This window comes from Hevea brasiliensis, chromosome 13 (assembly GCF_030052815.1).
Source record: "Hevea brasiliensis isolate MT/VB/25A 57/8 chromosome 13, ASM3005281v1, whole genome shotgun sequence".
NCBI classification, from domain to species: domain Eukaryota; kingdom Viridiplantae; phylum Streptophyta; class Magnoliopsida; order Malpighiales; family Euphorbiaceae; genus Hevea; species Hevea brasiliensis.
In genome coordinates this window covers 71,355,417-71,375,658 of record NC_079505.1, presented here as the reverse complement: position 1 = coordinate 71,375,658, position 20,242 = coordinate 71,355,417, and the positions used below count along the sequence as shown (strand labels likewise).

Below are 20,242 nucleotides of genomic sequence, written 5' to 3'. Positions count from 1 at the left end.
CCTCTCTCTAAATCTTGAACCCTGAGGTTCAACCTTACCACTAAGCTACCCAACATTTTAAACCTTACACCTTTAAAATGTTAAAATTTAAATTTACCACTAAACTGCCCAACATGTTTGAACCTTGAACCTTTAAAACATTAAAGTTCAAGCTTATTACTAATCTATCCAAATCCAAATTTTGACTAGTAGATTCATTTTTGTAATTTAAATTTAAAATTTTATTTTTTATAGAAAATATAAGTTAGAATGTTAGATGATAGGTATGTTTTTTGACTTTGAAGTTATATTTTGATTATAACAATATAATTAAATCATAACATGAATATTGCTTGAATAAAAAAAAATGATTTAATGATAAAATGACATATTATAAGTATATTAGTGTATTGTTTAATATACATTCGGATTCTCAATTATACAATTTTTAATTACATATGTACCTTTTAATTAAAAATTAAACAATTAATGACTAGATGACTAGCTATAAAATATATTATATTATATAATTAATAACTATAGTCATATGCAATTGAGTTTATAACAAATAATTAAGTTATGCAAGAATAAATTGTATATAGATATTAGGCATGTATAAAATATAAAAAGTAAAATATTACAAGTATTTTTTTTAATTAAACATATAATACACACACATATACATATATATATACTTCTATTGTATTATGTTTATACGTATTTCAAACAATAAAATTAGATTTTTTTTCACTATAGTTTATAAAAAAATTGAAGGTTCTAATTAGTATAATTTAGTAAGTTTTTATTAATAAAATTAAATAACTAAGATTAAAAAAATTTAAACCTTATTACACAAGCAAGAAAGTGTAATTTATTATGATTAATTAATTTACATTTGGATAAATTGTACTTTTTTGTTGAAATATGAATAAATTGTATAAAATATTAGGTTTGTACAAATATAAAAATTAAATATTATAAGTGATTAGTAAAAAATAAATTGCATATAACCTTTAACAAAATAAATAAAAAGAATTATATGAATTATATAAATTGATTAATATAATATAAAAAATAACTAAATTATAAATAATGTAACTATCAATTAAAAGTATAATTAAAATATATAATTATATAAAAATATACACTTTATTGCTATTATAATTTAATTAATGGTGTCATTATAATTATTAATTTAATTATTATTATTTATTAATTTTACTATTACATGAATTTTAAATTTTTTCTTTTTTTTGTAATTTGTCTAATTAACCTTGTCGAGCTGAAGCTTAAGAGCTTAATAAACAAGCTAAACATGAGCTGAGTGGAGCTTAATAAGTGAGCTAAGCTAACAAGTTTGAAACAAGCTAAGCTCGCAAACTTGATAAACGAGTTAATTGCGTGCCAAGCTCGAACCTGACAAAATCTAAATAAGCTAGCCCAAGCTTCAAATTCGAGCCCAAGCTTCAAATTCGAGCCCAAGCTAAATAAAAATCTAACAAACCAAGATTGAGCTCTTCAAAGCTCAGTACGACTCGTTTACGCCCCTAGGCAAGGACATTCGAACAGATATAGAATGACGCAACGTGATGCAAAGTAATGACTCCTAAATCTTTCCAAAAAGATAACCCTTAACTGGGTGGATGGAGAAAAAGAATTTGTGTAGTTGACCTCAAGTAGTTAGGGATTAAAATTTAGTCAACTTGAGTTGATTAGATCTATCAACACCCACTCATCCATTTACTGGGAAAATAAGATTTCATAAAACATGAAAACTAATAAGACTTTTCCTTTGAAGAATAGCACTCCTCAACACAACTCAACAAATTCTCAACCCCTTTTCTCCCTCTCAGAAAAAAATACGAATCTAAACCAATCATTCTTACAGCGATCTTGACCAATCTCAACTAAATTTTGTTATGCACAACTAATCAAGAACAATTAATTGGAAAAATTATAAGTAATCATGAACAATAATTTTCAAAAAGAATCAGTTATGGAATTTACACTCCTAAAGATTTCTTACTAGCCTATATATTGTTGAAATTAATTTTTATCTCAATCACTCTTTGAATAAACATATAAATAAATCATCCGAATAAACTGTTAAGCCCCTGGGGTATCATAATGCATTACGCAATAATCCTTGATGAGCTTGCATAATAATCATTTCAATTCTTCTAAAGTACAAGAAATTAAAAGACAATATTAAAAATTTGTGATCTCTTGGTGTCGTTTTATCAAATGTTTCTCTGATAATTATTGCAAATGAAGGGAAGAATTGAATTGTTGTTTCTTCAAAATCATAATACAACAAACACAACCCCCAAAAATTGTTTGGTTCATGCAATAGCCTGTGAATGGAAGAGCTATTCTAAACTTTGGTATGGAATAGTTATTACATAGAATAGCTATTCCAAACTCAAATTTTTTCAGAACTTCAAATATGTAACAGTTACTACATAGAATAGATATTTCACAAATTTGAAGATTTCAATTCCCAATGCTAGTGAAAAATAACCATTGCATGGCCATGAAATAGCTATTCCATTCCTACTCTATTCTATTTTGCGAACCAAACAAAGCGTAAGTGTCATTTACATTTACCTTGCTTCACCACAGAAGACATTACTGATACAGATTCCCCTTCCTGCCCTGCAACATAAGCCAATTAATATGTTACAATTTAGAAGATGAATTAAGAGAAAGCAAGATAATAAGAAAGTTGCTTGTCAAAAAGAAAATAAGAATTTGATTAACCTTCAAAATTAATGGGTATATAAACAAAAGCTATGTGCCGGCCTACATCTTCCTTAGTCAAAGTATACTCAGATGTACCCGTTGATACCAATAGAAAATCTCTGCTAAAAGAAGCCAAGAAGATCAAAACAAGGCAATAGTTGTGTGGAAATTAAAATTTACATAGAAATGAGCATAAAGTCTTTAATCATAGCAGACTAAAAGATAGCAAAGAAACAAAAGGCCTCAATTATAAAATAATTTATATCAAATTAGAGGGAGATATAACTTCTAAAGATTAAAGAAATCAAGGGGGAAAAAGAAACCGCATCTAGAAAATAAGTTGGTCTATTTCTTTTATCCAAGAGCCTATTACAGCATGCAATACATGAGCACACTAACCCATTTTCCTTATTCTCACGTAACCATTCAAACTTGCTGGGACCTTCTCTTCCCCCAAAGTACTCCCCAACTCCTTTTATGATACATCCTTCAACAACATCTCCAACAATTTGGACATTACTAACCGATGGAGGAGCTGCACCCATGAAACAACAGGGTTTAAAAGAAATGGAAAAAATAATTGAAAGTTATAAAATTGAAATGAGTCAAATGACTAGCATAGTTGGCAAATGTTAAAAGATGAGTATAAGCATCATGAATTTTCTATTAAATCCAAACTAAGTCCAATGAGATTGTTTAAACCCATAAGATTTCACATCCACTGTGAACACAAGCAAAGCTTAAGAAGGACAGAATCTAGTGAAACCAATTTATATAATATGAAAGGGAAATTTACATCCAAGCTACAAGAAGAAGAAGAAGAATGTTAAATATTTTTTAGAGCAGTCTTTGATCAAATAAGGCATCTTCCCTAACCTTTCCTTAGTTTGCAATGGATTGTTATTTCTTTGAATTTCTCTCACTTTACTCCTGTCCTATGAATTTACTTCATCAATTTAGGTGCTGTTGAAAAGCATATTATCAATTTAACATTTCACAGCGTCCTTAAGTGTGCTCCTAGCCAAACTTAATCAAATCAAGACATCTCTATTTCTGGTATATTACTAGGGGTTTCTCTGGCTGACATACAGTAAGACTGGATATCATATTTGTATTAATAGTTTTTCTTCTCATATTTCCCTGCTTAGGAGGAAGCCTTTCCCTCCTCATTTTACTCAGTTTCCCCTTTCTTAATTCAACGTATTCTTTTTTATCAAGTGACAGAGAGTATGTGTGTGTCTCTATACAACATTAATACTTTTACCAAGCAAATCTCTGAAAGAAACTTTTTTACAGAGGAAGGATGAGAGATATTTCTTTGGGATTTTACCTCTTTAAATGACAAAAATATTTGCAAGAACATTATCTAGAATAAAGAATGCTAAGTTTTTGTTTTCTTTTATTAATAAGAGTATATAGAGCAAGAAAGATAAGTTGAGAAAGAAATACAAGGGAAAAAATGAATTACTAAGTAAAAGATTTAAGAAGAATTTCATCCCCTACACACCTGCCTTAACAAAATCAGTATACTTATACTGAGGTTCCCCTTTGACACCTTCCTCTGTGACTGGTGTGTACATGAAGACCAAACTTGAATCAATGTCATCTAAAGTCAGTCGATACTCCTCATCTTCTGCACCAGCAATAACAACAGGGCTACTATTCCATCTTCTCCTCAACCAACTGGCAAATATGAAAAATAAAGTTAAACATTCCTTTCTTTTTTACATTTGAAATATAATACATGCAGAGTTTAAGATGCCATCTCACCTGGCAACACCTTTTCCAGGAGTTCCACCACACCATGCAACCTCAGCATAGCCTCCGATGACATTTCCTTCCACTAAATCCCCACGCACTTCAAGGTTCACAACCTTTGGAATTCCACTTCCTTTGCAAGATGAAAAAGCAGGGTTGGAAGACAATACAATCCAAGTTGGACAATTAAAGAATGTGGACAGCCATCAACTTAAAGGAAATTCTGACATGTATTTTAGAGCCTACACTTTCTTTTATTAATAAGAGTTGAACCTATAGTCCCACAAGTTTCTGGATTTGTCTTTTTGTCCATATCTTTTTAAGTAATTTCTTTTATGGTACAATAGTAACAGATATATTATGCTACATCAATGTGGATAGATAACTAAAAGTTCCATACCATATTATTAACCAACTAAACGTAAATAAGAAAATATTAAAGATTTTAATGCTAGATTAACTTTGGATTTTGGAAAGAATCTAATAGAATCCATTCAATCCCTGTGAAAAAGAAAGTAAACATACCCCGGGAAACTGGTGAAGATATGGCAAAAACTGTGGGATACTGCGTCTCTCCTAGCATAGGAGTGCATTCCACCTTCAGAAATTTACCAATGTCTTCATGCTTTGGCCAGTAGACCTGACCATTGTGGGATACTATCAGTAGCAGATAAGATGAAAAGGCAGCATTAATATCTATTTGAAAATTTAATATCATCAATATCTCTGCATGAATCAGTTACCTCTCCAGTGGCATCAGGAATAGCAACAAAATTTGAAAGTGTTCTCTCTCCCACAAACCATTGAAATCTTAACACAAGTTGTGGATCAATGCTCACAGTGCTGTCTTGGACAAAAAAAAAGTGGCAGCGACAAGCATCTTCTTCAAAAGGTTGATCGACAGAGGCATCCTTGAGCAGATAGCCTGGGGGGAAATGATCTTCCCATTGCTCAAAAAGAAAGCGTAAAGTTGAGTCTGTTCAAGAGACCATGATTTAAGTTCAGAACTTTAATATAGAATGTGTCAAAGTCAAATACATTTTCATCAGATTCAGAAGAGTTCCAGTCAGCAATCTCAAGCATTACAAATGTTGTTTTCATCTTTATTCAACAAATCAGTGGCATGATAAATATTGTTGTTGAAAATGCAAAAGAAGCTATTACTATCTAAACAACTCATACATGGACTATGTGCTGACACTGAACGAACATTTGTTAATAGTCTTCAAAAGGCAATCCAAGCATCAAAAGTCAAAACAGAAACCAGATTGAGGTGGTATAGTAATTAGGAACGTGGTATAGCAATTTGGCACATGGTCTGTTGGTAGATTACTGGCAATAGAGCTGATACTAGTGCACTGGAATAAGTGGTACTAGTGTAAGTTTCATTAGCAACTTTGTCCATGCATATGTGACTATACACAGTAACATGTTCATACTCACGAAAAAATTTACCTACATGTCTAAGATCTAACTACAATAGGTGACTTCACGGCTATGGCATTTACAATTGGTACCATCTCTTAAGCATTCAGATATATTAAGAGTTCAATATACCAAATAAGTACTGTGGGAACTTGATTCCCAAGACAAATTACATGCTATACAATAAGTTCATGTAAGCCTATAATATACAGTGGATATGTCCCAGGGCAGTCACAAAGTCAACATGGATTGCAGACGCTATTAATTGATGTATTTTCAAACCAGGCACAGCTGGAAGCACATTTTGCTGAGTTCTTACCTGCTGCATTCTCAGGACGACAAAACTCCCAACCATCTCTAATGCACAAGGCTGTGCAAGGTGGATAACGCTTTGCAATTGCCACCTCTTCCCGAGAAAGATCTATCAGATTTTCCACCATTAAAATACAACAAAGAAAAACTATGACTTTTAAAGAAAGTAACATGATAAACTGAATAACTTATTTTACAGAGTAGAGATCCCCGGGGGTGGGGTGGGGTGGGGTGGGGTGGGGGGTTTATTAAGCCAAAAACAAAAACTTGCGTTTCATTTATGAAAAACTAAAACACCATTCAATTTTTGTGACAAAGGACCAAAAACACAGTGAAATTTTAATTCTAAAGCAAAAAACTACAGAATACCTCTATCATTAAACTTTTTCAGTGTAGAACCAACAAGCAAAATGGATGCTGCTTCTAAATGGGGCATCTTAAGTATAGGATTCTCCTCAACGCGTAAATGCTGCATCACCGCACAAAAATTAATGGCATTAGCTAGTGTTGCCTTGTAGGTATTAAGAAAGTCAATAATGCGTTCCTAATCCTCTGTCATTGATGCCTTGCATCTTATCACCCACTGTTTTCCACTAGAAGGTAAATTTACACAAAAAACAGAAATAAATTAATTGCATGCCGATGCTTATCAATTCAGACTGAAAATCATAAGTTGAATGCACAAGCATGTAGTTTACCAGTTTCCATCACTTTCCCTGCACAAGATTCTTAAAAGCATCACTAATCTCTATCCAAAAGCATTTTGTTTAATTTTTTATTCTTGCATTTGCTTAATTATCATTAAATGCATGGAATTAGAATTTTAACATGCCTATCAAGTATCAAATACCTCAGTTATTTTATTGGTGAAACGGTTAGGATGATCAATCAAGATGATCCAGACCATTCAATATCAGCCCACATACCACAAAGCCTAAAGTCAAACTCATATAGCTACAAACCCATGCCCATCATTATTTCTAAATTATTTATAATGTCAAAAGATCTAGATAATCAATCCGATTTTGCCACCCCTAAGCCAATATGAACAAACATTTTGTACCACAACTAGATACTATGTTGACAACCCTATTTCATTAGTTCAAATAGTTTTAAAAAATATGAAAATTCACAAATATCCTCAATTAATAAAAATATCATTTTTCTTATTTTTTGTATTATAAAGTTTATTTCATAAAAAGTTTGCAAAGAAAAATTAGTTTTGCAGAACAAATTTTAATTAATAGAAAAAAAATTTAAAATTGTACAACTTTTAAATAGCTCAAAGAAATCTTTGCAATTCTTTCTAGTTCAATAGTCTCGAAGCACCGTACCAAACCTCTTCCAGATTAGCTTCTTTATTCTAAATTTCCATATGACTTGAGATTGAACGTCATTTCATTCGTGAAAAGATTCAGCAGCAGATCATTTTGACAAGGCACATCAAGGCTGGGAACAGTTAGGAGATATGTTCACAAAACCTCTGAATGTAGCTCAAGTTGAATATATTTGTAACAAGTTGGGCATAATTAACATCCATGCTCCAACTTGAGGGGGAGTGCTATAGAACATCAATTCTAGCTTGCAGAATCCTAAATAGGAGAGGATTCCTAGCTTGTACATAACTCCTAATTATAATAGGAGAGCTTTGTATATATACCTGTGTAAATTCACTTGAAAATTAATGAGAATAACCTTTTCTACATATTTATATAAACCCAGTGAAACCCATCAACACGGATAGTAAATATTTTCTCAGAATTTCAATGCTAAAAAAATAGCAACATATTTTTGAAATATAAAAATTCATAAGCCTTCAACATTGATAGTGAAATAAAAGACTACTTCAATAACCGGGTAGCATAGGCCAGATCCGGAAGAACAGAATTAGAATACATAAAACTAACCTCAAGGACAGGTAGATGTGGGAAACCCTTTAGAGTTGTTATTTTATTTTTGCTAGCAGCTAATACCTGTAACAGAGGAGAGGCAGGGTAAAATATTTAAAATATTGATTTAATCATGACATAATGAAGAAACCTAAGCAGGCATTTATTAAAAAGAAAAAAAAAAAAAAAAAACAAACCTGTAGTCGAGGTTGACTTGCCATTGAAAGTGACTTTAATTTATTTTGAGCAACAGAGAGAAACTATAGGCAAATATAAAAGCATAATCATTTTGAGCATAAACTTAGAAGTCAGTTATAAAGCATGGACAAAAATAACTGATTAGCATAGCTGAAACCATTAAAGGCTTACCTCCAGATTAGGAAGCTGAGGAAGAGTTACAAGTGATGTGATTTGATTACCAGCAAGATAAAGTTGCTACAAGTGACAAATATATCAGCACCTTATTGCATATAATATTACAAGCTAAAGCATGTTTTCAAATTTCAACAACAAACCTGCAGAGCCTTGCAATTCTCAAGAGGCTCAAACCCAGGCCCCTTAAACTCATTGAAACTCAAATCAAGGACCTGGCAGAAACCAGTACGAATGATAAATTACTGAAACTTTTTATCAACAAAGATTTGAAGATAAAGGACACGCCTGACACATGGCTTTGGACACTTGAAACTTCATGGAAAAAATAGGCAAAAGTGAAAAAAAGGAACAAAATCATTATGTATTATGACACAACAAACCTTCACCCGCTTCAGTATCTCAATTCCTTCCAATGTAGATAAGAGATTGTCCCTCAGATAGACAAACTGTCGAACAAAAGTATCAGTGAAAAGTAATCACCAGAAAATCTTCTCCATTACATAGTTCAGCATATGTAAGCATTAATGCGTCCACATGAGATATGTTTACCTCTAAATTTGGCGACAAGTTCAACCCACTAGCATTAAGACTACGAACTCTGTGACCCCTAAGATCCAATCTCTGATCCAAGAAGAATGTTCCCGTAAGGAAGAATATAAGGGTTGAAAAAGACAAGCAAGAAGTGGAGGGAAAATAAATGGAGCAACCCAGTGAAGGTTGGCTCAAATATACTTGAAACTTTGAAAAGCATGGAACATTCAGATAGCACTTAATGGCTCTAATATCATGCTGCAAAACAGAAGCTATAACACCATTTCTTCTATATATGAATCTCCAGAATCGAATTCAGACAGTAATATTAGAATATCATAACTGTGGCAATTCTTTGTATATGTAATGATCAAGTTTTCTAGTAAAATTGCTGTCAATTTTCTGTCTTTTTTCCATTAAGCTTTTTTTGACACTCTAAGAACCCAATCCAGTGCCATAAAAGGAGAAATTTGGCTCATTGACATGGTGCTGTTGGGCCAAAATAGGACATTCCAGCAGGAGCAGCTCATTGAACACAAAGCAGTACACGCCCAGGGAGTGCACCAGCTCCCAAACACATGCCCCGGGCGTGGGCGTGTGTTCTTCTGTCCAGCAGCAGGCAGCAGGGATTCCCCGTGCAGATTTTATCTCCAAGCAATCCTAGAGGCATCCTACTTCCTATTCGGTTAAAATAAGGCCGCAGATTTAGTTGTCTTATTGTTTCCCTTTTTAATTAGGACTTGTTTTTGTTTTCCTATTTAGTTTAGATTTTCCTATTGTATTTTAGGTTATCTAAGTTTCATAAACAGTAATTTTATTTTCATATTAGGATTAGGAGTTTAAAATCTCTATACATAGCCCTTAAACCTACGTAATTTCAGTCTTAGAATTTAAGTTTTTCCAGTTAATAAATTCCAGCAGAGGATTTTTCTCTCTGTTTTCACCCTTTATGTGTGAGTGTTTATTTGAGCTTCACACTGCGTCACTCGTGATAGAAGGCTAGCAATATATGGATTTGTAATTGTTGTCATTTTCTATCACAGAGGGCATAATCAGTACATGTTTAACAGTTAATATTTTTGTTTCTTCTGGGTTTGATTTCAAGTTCAACATGGCCATAATCCTAAGAAGATAATAAAAGAACTACAAAGAAAAAAGAAAAGACTTTCAAAGGAATATCCTTTAAATGGCAAGAATCAGAATGAATTTGCGTAGACAATATGCATTCATCACTTCCCCTTCATTTTCAGTGTGGAGTGCGGGAGAATTCAAGAAATTTTAGACAGAGGAGCACTAGGAATTTGATTAATATAGTTGATTACTTGATTTATATGAGTAATCTTAAACCAATTCTAGACTATTACGAGGACATCAAAACTTAGAATTGCAATAGACTGAAATGAACAATTTCAAGTGATCACTAGAAATGATATTTAATAATTATTTAAAGTACAGGGCGATTGCAAAAGGATAAATAAAAATAAAGGCACATGTAAAGGAAAACAAGCAGCTGAAAAGATAAACATTAAAGACCTGGCAGACAAGTTACTGCTTCCTTTGGGAAGGACAAGATTACCACAATGCATATCTCACAAACATTATTGGACTACCATTAAATCCAAAATAATGATTCTGTACTGTACAATCAGCATTTAAAGATTCAATGACGATAGTATTGCTACTTACCACATCATCACCAGCTTTAATCTCCACCTGTGGAAGAACAATGAAACGAGAATCTCGGCTTTCAGGAGTGCCCATTCTCCTCCGTCCAGACAAATTAGAACTTCTATCCAGAGATGTCGACAACGACCCAGTTCTGAATCCACTAGAAACTGAAGGTGAGCCAGCTGATGGTGAAGAAACCTTTGAAACTGTCTTCCTGCTCACACTACTGCCAGTACTGTCCAATGATGTCGAAGAATGCCTTTTTGAGGAGGAAGAGAATGGCAATGATGGCTTAACTGAAGGTTTCTTGGCACTCCCTGACTTGCTTACATCAGAGCCTGTTGATGATCTTAAACTCTTATCCATAGTTGACACAGGAAGCGACTTCCTAACCTCTGAAACACTTGTTCGAGTTACAGGTTTTGCAGCAACTGAAGGCAAGGAACTCCTTCTAAGCTCTGGAAGAGACTGCCTAACTGGGTCTGATGCAGCAGTAGTTCTTTTGCCTGCAACATTAGTAACAATATTTTGCCGTTTTATTGTAGATGATTTCTCTGGCATTCCTCCAGTACTATTTCTTCTTGCCACTGGAACTGAATTTAAATTACGAGATGAAGCAGTTAAATTTGGTTTGGTCACTTTTGAACTTGAATCTGAACTGCTTTTTGGTTCAGTTCTCTTTCTGATAGAACCAGTTGGAGCTAAAAGGCTTGAGGTTGCAGCAACTGTAAGTTTCGTGGTTTTTGTTACCTTTTTCATTGTCTCCACTGAACTAACAGAGGACTGTTTCACTGAAGTTTGAACCTTATTCACTGGCTCTTCAACAGATGGCACTAACGTTTCCTCCATTGTAAGTTAAAGAACTTGTGCTCATAAATCAAGCACAAGTAGCCTGATTCAGCCACCACAAAATAAGAAAACCAAAAGTTTCAAGTGATATTTTCGTAATGCATCATTTCTCAAATGAGGAAAAGTTGAAAAGTACAAGGAATTAAGAGGATTAAATCTTAAAAATGTCAATGGTAGCAAGACAAGAAAATTAGGACCGCCACCCTACAGAAGCTAATTGAATTTTGACCCAAAAGAAGAGAGGAGGAGGGGGGTGGTGGGTGTGGTTTTGTGGGGTGGTTGGGGTTGTGTGTGTGAGGGAGGAGAGGTAGTTTTTTTCTTAGTTGAAAAAACAATGCACGTTAATTGAACAAGAAAAAAGAGATAACCCTTTTCCTAAAATTTTTGTTTCATTTTTCTGAGCAATGAAGCAAACAAAAATTAAGCTTGGGTTGTAAAGAAGTGCCAAAAACTAGAAAAAGAAGACAAAATAACTTATTCTTAACATCTTAACTCGTATATAATCTTTCAAGAGAAACCTAATTTTTACGCAATGCAGCTAATGCTACTACCACCAGTACTAATTTTAGTTGACGAGTCATTTTCGATCTCTACTACCAAAACCAAAAATAATAAAATAACACCAAACCCAAATGTTCAAATCAAAAACTTTATATTATCTTCATCTTCACTACTTCCAACCACCAAAACAAAGTATAAGGCAGGTACAGCCGCTCCACAAAGTAAACAACAAAAAATAAATAAATAAACAAACAAATACTCACAATCTCAAACAGGAAGACAATTAACAGAGCTCTCTCTCAAAGGCGCAACATTTATACGTGCATTTAGAAGATCATACTTGGATCTAACACAAAATGCAGGTTGTTTAGCAAGAATCCAAGCCCCCACGCTCTCGATCTAAGTGCAAACAGTGTGAAATGGCATAAGAAAGAGAGAAGACTGAAAACTAAAAAATTGAGAAAAGGGTTAACCAACGGGACAATGAAGTAGATCTAGCGAAGACAGAAACAGAAACAGAAGCCATTGAAAGACAAAAACAAAAACAGCATTGCCTGTATTTAGGGTTTAAAAATCCGGGAACAGAAACCCAAAGGGAAAGAGAGAGAGAGTGTATGATGAAAGCGTGGGAAAAGCAGAGTAAAGTGATAGAGAGAGTGAGGTAAGAGCGAGGAAAAAGAGGAGAAAAAAGTAGAGGAAGAACACTATACGAGCGAGCATTTTGTCGGTTAAACTAGGGTGCACTGTAGTCCTCAAATTTTGTCGGATAAAAAAATTTTAAAAAATCAGAATAATAAAAACCACTAAATTTTGAATTATTTTATTTTTATTTTTTAATTTCAATTTATGTAAACAATATGATTTAATTTTATTTTTCTTTTAAAATATTCCTTTAATTTATAATAACTTCTAAATTAAAAAATTATCTTTTTATCTTTAATACATAATTTTTTAATTTATAATAATTAATTGAGTCTAATTAAGAATTATATCGATTTTTAAATTTTAATGTTGAAATCAATTGATTAAATTATTTTAATTTTTATAAATTTTTAAATAAATTTTAATATTGAATTAAAATATTTATTTATTTAACTTTTAAATTATATTAAAATAATTTATTAAGTTTCTATTTTTTTACTATTTATTCGTTCTGCAATATTTATAATTTTTGTTATGGTTTAATATTATCAATAATTATGAAAACTTATAATTACATGGAAAATATGCAGATATGATGATAAAATGTTGGCAGAGAACACATGGGATGTACTGGGCGAATTTTAATGAAAGAAAACAAAATAAAAAAAATTAAAAAATTAATGCATGCGATTGATGGAAAATGATGTGAAGTTTTATTTTATTATTTTTTCTTATTATTTTATTATTTTTAATATTTAATTGATAATCGTTTATTGATAAATTATTTTTCTTTTGGTAAAATATTTATTTATAAATTTTGTTTTTTATTTTTATTTATTATTAATTTATTAATATTGATTTAATTTTTAAATTCTGAATTTAAATTAAAATCAAAATGTTATTTTTTATTGGAAAAATTATTTTCAAAATAAATATTATTTATTTAATTTTTCAAACAAAAATTTTTTGATAATAATTTTCTAATAAAAGGAACATATTAATCTCAAATTTAATTTTTTTTCTAAATTTATAAAAATTAAAATTTTACATTACATTTTTAAAAAATTAAGTTAATAATAATAAATTAGCCATGAATATAAATTAATAAATAATTTTACTAATAAATATATATAAAGTATATTTAATAATATTAATAATACCATCAATTAAATATTAACAATAGAAAGTAGTAAAAAAAAAAGGAAAAAATCAGAGAAAAAGAGAACAGTGTATATTTATGAAGAATATATAAGTATTTTAATTAAAAAATTTATCATATTAAATTTATAAAATTTATTTTAAATTTCAAAAAATTTAATAAAAATTGATTATGGCTATTACCAATTTCATAAAATTCTATGAAAATATAGATATGTCAATTTCAATTCAATTTCGCAGAACTTCTACTCTTTTTCCTTTTCTTCACAGATTTAGAAATGGCGGATTTCGAAACAGAAAAGCCACTGAGGAAGATATCAGAGCCGTTAGCTAGCAGCCACTGTAAACTCTCAATCTGCTGTTGTCGAAGTGGCTTCATTCAGTTGTGCTTGCTCTTTCGTCTCTCCTCTTTTTGGCTGTTTGGGTATCGCCTTCAAGTTCGCTGAGATGGATTATGTTGCTAAGGTTAGTTTGGTTCCCGAGAAAATTTTCAACTTTACTCGACCCATAAAGGCATTGACATTTCTTCTTTTCATGGTTTTCTCTGGGATTTTAGATTTTTGGGTTGTTGAATGTAGTCGCTTTAAATTCAAGGTGTTTGATTTGATTATGATTTTAATTTCACTATAACAGGTTCGTGATCTTGCAGACGTATGGAAATCGGTTGTCCCCTTGGAAGCTTTGCTGGAGAGGGATATAGAACAGAACAATGTGAGAAAAGCCGGTAGTCATTCGAGAAATCTTTTGAGGGTGAAGCGTGGGCTTGACATGGTCAAGGTTCTCTTTGAGCAAATTCTTGTTACGGAGTATGTCTATTTGCTATTCTTTACTTATTTGCATTCTTGTGATGTTTCCAGTTGACTCAGATTCCATTTCTTTATTAATAACTTAATGCTGTGGATGGTTTGAGCTTGTAGAAAACCCTAAACAATCCAAGTATTATTGCAATTAACCAGTTATTAACCTCAATGTTGATGTTTGATGATTCGTGATGTCTCTCCTTTACCGGTCGTGGCAATGAAACTACGTGGTTTTGTGAAAGCTAATCGACTGATATCTTGCATGTCCCTTCTCCTCTAGATTGTATGGTGCACTGTGCTTAATACTAAACTGCATTGTAAATTTGTTTCAAGTATCCTGATCTTAGATTAACTGGCATCCACAATGTAATGGCCTACTGGACCATAGAATGATAGAAACAACACAACAGAATAGTCTATTCTGAGTTCTGATAGAACTCAATAAATCACAACTTTGAATTATGCAAGGATTTGCAGATGATCTTGGAGGATCCAATGAATGTTGATTTTCTCCAGTTTAAAAAATTTACTGAAGCTATTTTTCTTTTTGTGTAAAATTTAGTATCTAGATCCATATTCTGCTCTAATCGCTCTGCATCATGGTTTTAAATAGCTGTTAAATGCATGTTTTGATGGGAGTGTTACCTTTACCCACGTTAAATAACAAAAGAAAAAAAAAAGAGTTGATATTGGTAATGGTCGTTACGTAACAGTAACAGCTGTACTTGGCTGTTAAGTAACAGGTAATGGCCATTACTCACGTCAGCACAAAGTCCTTTTTATTTTGGTGCAGAGAGCTTGTTTCTTTTTGGTTTCTACGCTTCCCCTCGTGGTTCTCTCAAATTTTCCATCTTTTACTAATTTTTCATTTCTTGTGCTAGGATTATCAATTATTGAACGTTTATTTGAAGTGAATGGGAGCAATTAATCAGACTTTTACATTCATATCGTACAACTGAAGTAAAGAATATTGGTTGACACATTGGAAATCCAGCCGAATTTCTTTTGGAATTTGGCAATAGTAACCTTATTTAAATACAAAGTTGAATGCTTTTAAGTCTCAAATTGAAGTGACTGTTGAAATTTAGTGTAAGCATAATGATCATCTATTAAATTAAGCCAAATAGTTAACATCCCTTTCTAAGATGTAGTGAATGCAAATGTTAGTTGCAACTTTAAGCAGGTTAATATATTGACGGTGAAGTTGGTTGTTTTAAGGTTACAGATGGAGAGACAAAGTTAACATGTCTGTTATTCTCATGGCAGGGGGAATTCTTTGAGGGACCCAGCTTCCAAGGCTTATGCACAGGTATTTGCTCCTCACCATGGGTGGGCTATCAGAAAAGCTGTTGATGCAGGGATGTATACCCTTCCTACAAAAGCACAACTTTTAAATAAGCTGAATGAAGATGGTGAGTGCTTGCTCTGATAAATGCACTTGTTTCTGAGATTTGTTCTCAACAGCTCTTGATCTGCACAATGTAATTGAAGTGCTAAAGCCTTGGTTCACTTAGAAATCTGACTTATGTGCCTAGTTATTCCCTTGGTTAATTGAAAACTTTAGGATATTTGGACCATTAATTTGCATGTATGCGATAACCATGATTCCAGATGAATTAGGGTTTAGAATTAATGTATTATTGTAACAAGTTTGCATTTAACATGTTGCTTTGCTGTGCAATTGGTCATTTATTGTGAAACTTGCTTTTGGGTGCTTGGGAAAATATTACTTCAGATTGGAGCTTTTATTAAAGTTTTACCTCTCAATCCAATAACAACGATTCTGTTTTATTTTTGCTTCTTAAAAAAAATGTTTTTTTGCTGCTAACCAAATGCTACTTGCATTTGCTTTCAAGTGAGGACTTCTTAGGGGCCAAAAGAGAAGAAACTGACCTTATGGCTTTAAATTATTTCTGGTTGTATAATTGTACGTTCCAACATTGATTTTGGCTTTCAGAGACCTCAGCCAGGATTCAAATGGAGTATTATATTGCTGCATCTGCGCCAGTCATTCTCTACATTGACAAACTCTTCCTACAAGAGAATTGGGTATAGATTGGTGAAAAATATGACTTGCCACTAAAATGTATTTATTGTAATTGTATTTTTCCTTTTATTTTTCTTTTGTTCTAGACCAGAATGTTCATATTTTTATATGAGACATAAAGTATAATTTATTTATTTGGCTCTTAAAATGACTCCAGTCCTGCCAAGCAACTGTGACATGCAGAGATGGTTCCTATCATTATTATGGATTGTTTGTGGAATTTACAATATGCAGTTGGGAACTGCATAATGCATTTGCCAAAATATTGGGGAAAAATGGATGCTCTTTGCTAGGTTGAATGATTTGTTTGTAATGCAGGGGGTTTTGATCGTACAGGGGTACTGGGTAAGGGAAATTACGAGAAAATGGTGCAAGGGATAAAAAGTACTGTAAAGGGTTGAAGCTGGTTGACGTGGCAGAGGGCGCTTCAAGACGCTACTCCAATTGGCATCCCAAACGTGGGTCGCCAGTTTAATTAGCGTCCCAAATGTGACGCCAATCAAACTAGCGTCCCGCGATCAGGATGCCAATTTATATATATATATATATATATATATATATATATATATATATATATATATGAAATAAAAAATTATGAAATTATATTTTCACAAAATATTGTTAATATATAAAAATTAAGAAATTAAATAAAATCATTTTCCTGTAAATTATTAAAATTTAAGTCATATGAGAGAAAAAAAATTAAATAAATTGAACTGAATGAATATCTAGTTCAATTTTATCCGGTTCGATTTAATATTACAACTTGGAATACCTAGAATCGACAAAAATAACTATAAATGCCCAAACAAAAGGCTGAATTCACCTGATGTATTCAATTATATTTGTTGAAAAAAAATAAATAAATAAATCGAATCAGATAAATATCTTGTTTGATTTCATTCGGTTCGATATAAGATTATAACTTTGAATTCTCATAATCATTAAAATTTACTATAAATATCCTGATAAACAGTCAGTTTCACTTGATGTATTCAATTATATTTGTTGCAAAAAAAATAAATAAATAAACCGAACCGAATAAATATCCAGTTTGATTTAAGATTACACTTCGAAAATCTAAGAACCGATTGGGTTAATTACAAGTATTCAATTATTTTAAGTTTTTCTAATTTTTTATTTTTGTTTGGACTATTAACTTAATAATATAAATTTATATTATATTTTTTGTACATTCTTTGCTATAAAATATCATAAACTCTATTTTGCCTGAAATTTTTTCTTTTTCCTATAGCTTTTAAACTAATTTTTTCCAATCCACATATTCAACTATTATATATATATATATTTACAAATTTTACACTTATATAAACTTTATTTTCAGTCATTTGTTGTATTTGTTAATTTTTTTCATTTTTTTAATACTATATTAGGAATATAATATTATATTTTTTATTTCTTTTTTTAATATAATATATTATAAACTAAATTTCCTATTAGTTTTTTTCTTCCTTCACTAACTTTTACAATTTTTCAAAGTATATATATATATATATATAAATATATCCTTTGGAATCTTAACCTATTACTATTTTATTTTTTAAATTAAACTACTGTTTTAGATTGAACTACCTTTTCCTATTAAACTATTATTTCTAATTTACATTAAATTTATTTTTTTAATTTTTAATTTTATTTTACTATTATAAATTTATATTATATTTTCTCTAATTCTTAGTATTATATATTAACAAGTCAAATTTCTATTAATTTTTTTCTATTTTCAATAACTTTCACTAATTATAAAACTATTATGCTATATATATATATATATATATATATATATATATATATATATATAATATTTCTTGTAATACTCCTAATTTTTAAATTTATTATTTTATGGATAAATATTAATATTTTATTTTATTTAAATTTTAGGAAATTATTTGAAATTTTTTTGTTTAAGAAAACGGGTTCGATTTTCCGAAAATATAAACTTTGATGATTTTTAAAAATTAATTTAAAGACCACGTGGTAAAACTAAAAATATATTTGGAGTCTACGAATTTTTCTAAGTTTTCTAGAATTTTTTCGGAATTTTTGGGCCTCATTTTCGGTCTCAAGGCAGAGTAAAAATTCAAAATTTTATATCCTAAATCGAACCTGTAACACCCCAAAATTTTAAATTTTATTATTTTATGAGTATTATTAATATTTTTATTTTATTTAAATTGTAAGAAATTATTTGAGATTTTTCGGATTTTAAAAAATCGGGTTCGATTTTCCGAAAAGATAAAATTTGATGATTTTTAAAAATTAATTTAAAAACCACGTGGGAAAACTAAAAATATATTTGGAGTCTACGAATTTTTTTGAGTTTTCTGGAATTTTTTCGGAATTGTTAGACTAAAAATTCAAAATTTTGTCCTTCTTCTTCCTTTTCTTCCTCTCCCGCGCGCATTTCTCCTCCTCCCCTTCTCTCTCCTTTTTCTCTCTCCTCCCTCCTCCCCTTGCCACCCCACTTCGCCTTCGGCCAAAATCACCGATCCGGTCACCAATCGGACCGGGTCTTGTGTCTAAACCCATCTACTCGTCGAGAGCTTTCCATAGACACCAAGAACATCGAAATCCATTGAGCGGTTTGTCAATTTTAAGTTTTAGCCCATTTTGACTTAGATTTCAAACCGTGAACCCCACGAGAAAATCAAGAGTACAGAGCGCTCCACTCGTTTAGAGCGGATATAAATTTCAAAATTTTCTAACACGCTTTTGGTGGGTCCCACTAACTTGTTTTTCCGAGCATTAAATGAGCTTAGAAAATTCTGAAAAAATTTATGTACTAACCCCGTGTTGTGGGCTTCGTGTAGGTATCCTCAATTCGGAAATGTTTGTGAATTTCAAGCCAAACTATCGAAAAGTCTCAATGGACCGAGGTTTTGGCTACCCCCATTGTCGGACATCGAATCGGCAAAGGTAAACAACCTTGCTTTTTCGTAATTTTCTAGTGCTTAAATAGGATTAAAAATCCATAAAATATTCGTGGTAGCAAAATTATGATTCTTTTGCAATAGCCTATTAATATTGCTAAGGAGGCAAAGTTTTAAAATTTTAGAGCTTATTTGGGCTTTTGCAAAAATGATCAATTATAAGGACTAAATTGAAATTTTACATATTGTGATGGATGATTGATTTGATGGACGGAGGGTGTGATGAGATTGAGTTTGTGGATATATGGGTTGTGAATATAGAAGTGTGTTTTGAGCCCTTGTTGGGTAGGTTCTAGGTATAGAGACTGGATTTTAAACACGACTTATGACATATTTGGTCTTTTCTTGAATTGTATTGAGTCATTTGTATTAAATAATTGTAATGTAATTGTCCCTTCTTCCTCCGTGAGTAAAATATTAATTTTAATTGTAATTTCACTATTATTATATGTTCAAGCATGCCCATGCATCACTTATATGCATATATCTATGTAGATAAACTTTAGGCACGATTTATGTTGCATTCATAAAAAGTGCCATGTATGTTGTTGTGGTAATTTGGAGCGGCGTGCGTGTGATGTGGTGTGGACTATGGATAGACACGGCTTGAGATCT

The 20,242-nt window shown here is 31.5% G+C and overlaps 1 protein-coding gene and 1 pseudogene across 2 annotated transcripts in view; one reads left to right on the top strand and one right to left on the bottom strand.

Moving 5' to 3' along the window:
- Positions 1 to 12,724, bottom strand: part of LOC110644944 (187-kDa microtubule-associated protein AIR9) — a 31,135-nt gene extending 18,411 nt beyond the window's left edge. The window contains exons 1-17 of one of the 2 annotated variants that reach the window (XM_021797922.2): positions 12,293 to 12,724; positions 10,698 to 11,571; positions 9,030 to 9,101; positions 8,861 to 8,926; positions 8,621 to 8,692; positions 8,475 to 8,540; positions 8,303 to 8,365; positions 8,124 to 8,189; positions 6,586 to 6,685; positions 6,224 to 6,325; positions 5,223 to 5,455; positions 5,005 to 5,119; positions 4,492 to 4,612; positions 4,229 to 4,404; positions 3,121 to 3,256; positions 2,740 to 2,843; positions 2,587 to 2,634 (exon numbers count right to left, since the gene is read on the bottom strand). In XM_021797922.2, the coding sequence (XP_021653614.2) occupies positions 2,587 to 2,634; positions 2,740 to 2,843; positions 3,121 to 3,256; positions 4,229 to 4,404; positions 4,492 to 4,612; positions 5,005 to 5,119; positions 5,223 to 5,455; positions 6,224 to 6,325; positions 6,586 to 6,685; positions 8,124 to 8,189; positions 8,303 to 8,365; positions 8,475 to 8,540; positions 8,621 to 8,692; positions 8,861 to 8,926; positions 9,030 to 9,101; positions 10,698 to 11,528 (2,371 nt within the window). In that variant the 5' untranslated portion in view covers positions 11,529 to 11,571; positions 12,293 to 12,724. The remainder of the gene's footprint in view (positions 1 to 2,586; positions 2,635 to 2,739; positions 2,844 to 3,120; positions 3,257 to 4,228; positions 4,405 to 4,491; positions 4,613 to 5,004; positions 5,120 to 5,222; positions 5,456 to 6,223; positions 6,326 to 6,585; positions 6,686 to 8,123; positions 8,190 to 8,302; positions 8,366 to 8,474; positions 8,541 to 8,620; positions 8,693 to 8,860; positions 8,927 to 9,029; positions 9,102 to 10,697; positions 11,572 to 12,292) is intronic. The other variant, XM_058132198.1, reaches the window with a different exon arrangement.
- A 1,276-nt stretch (positions 12,725 to 14,000) lies between these two features.
- On the top strand, positions 14,001 to 16,832 carry LOC110644936 (accelerated cell death 11-like; annotated as a pseudogene).
- Positions 16,833 to 20,242: the final 3,410 nt, after the last annotated feature.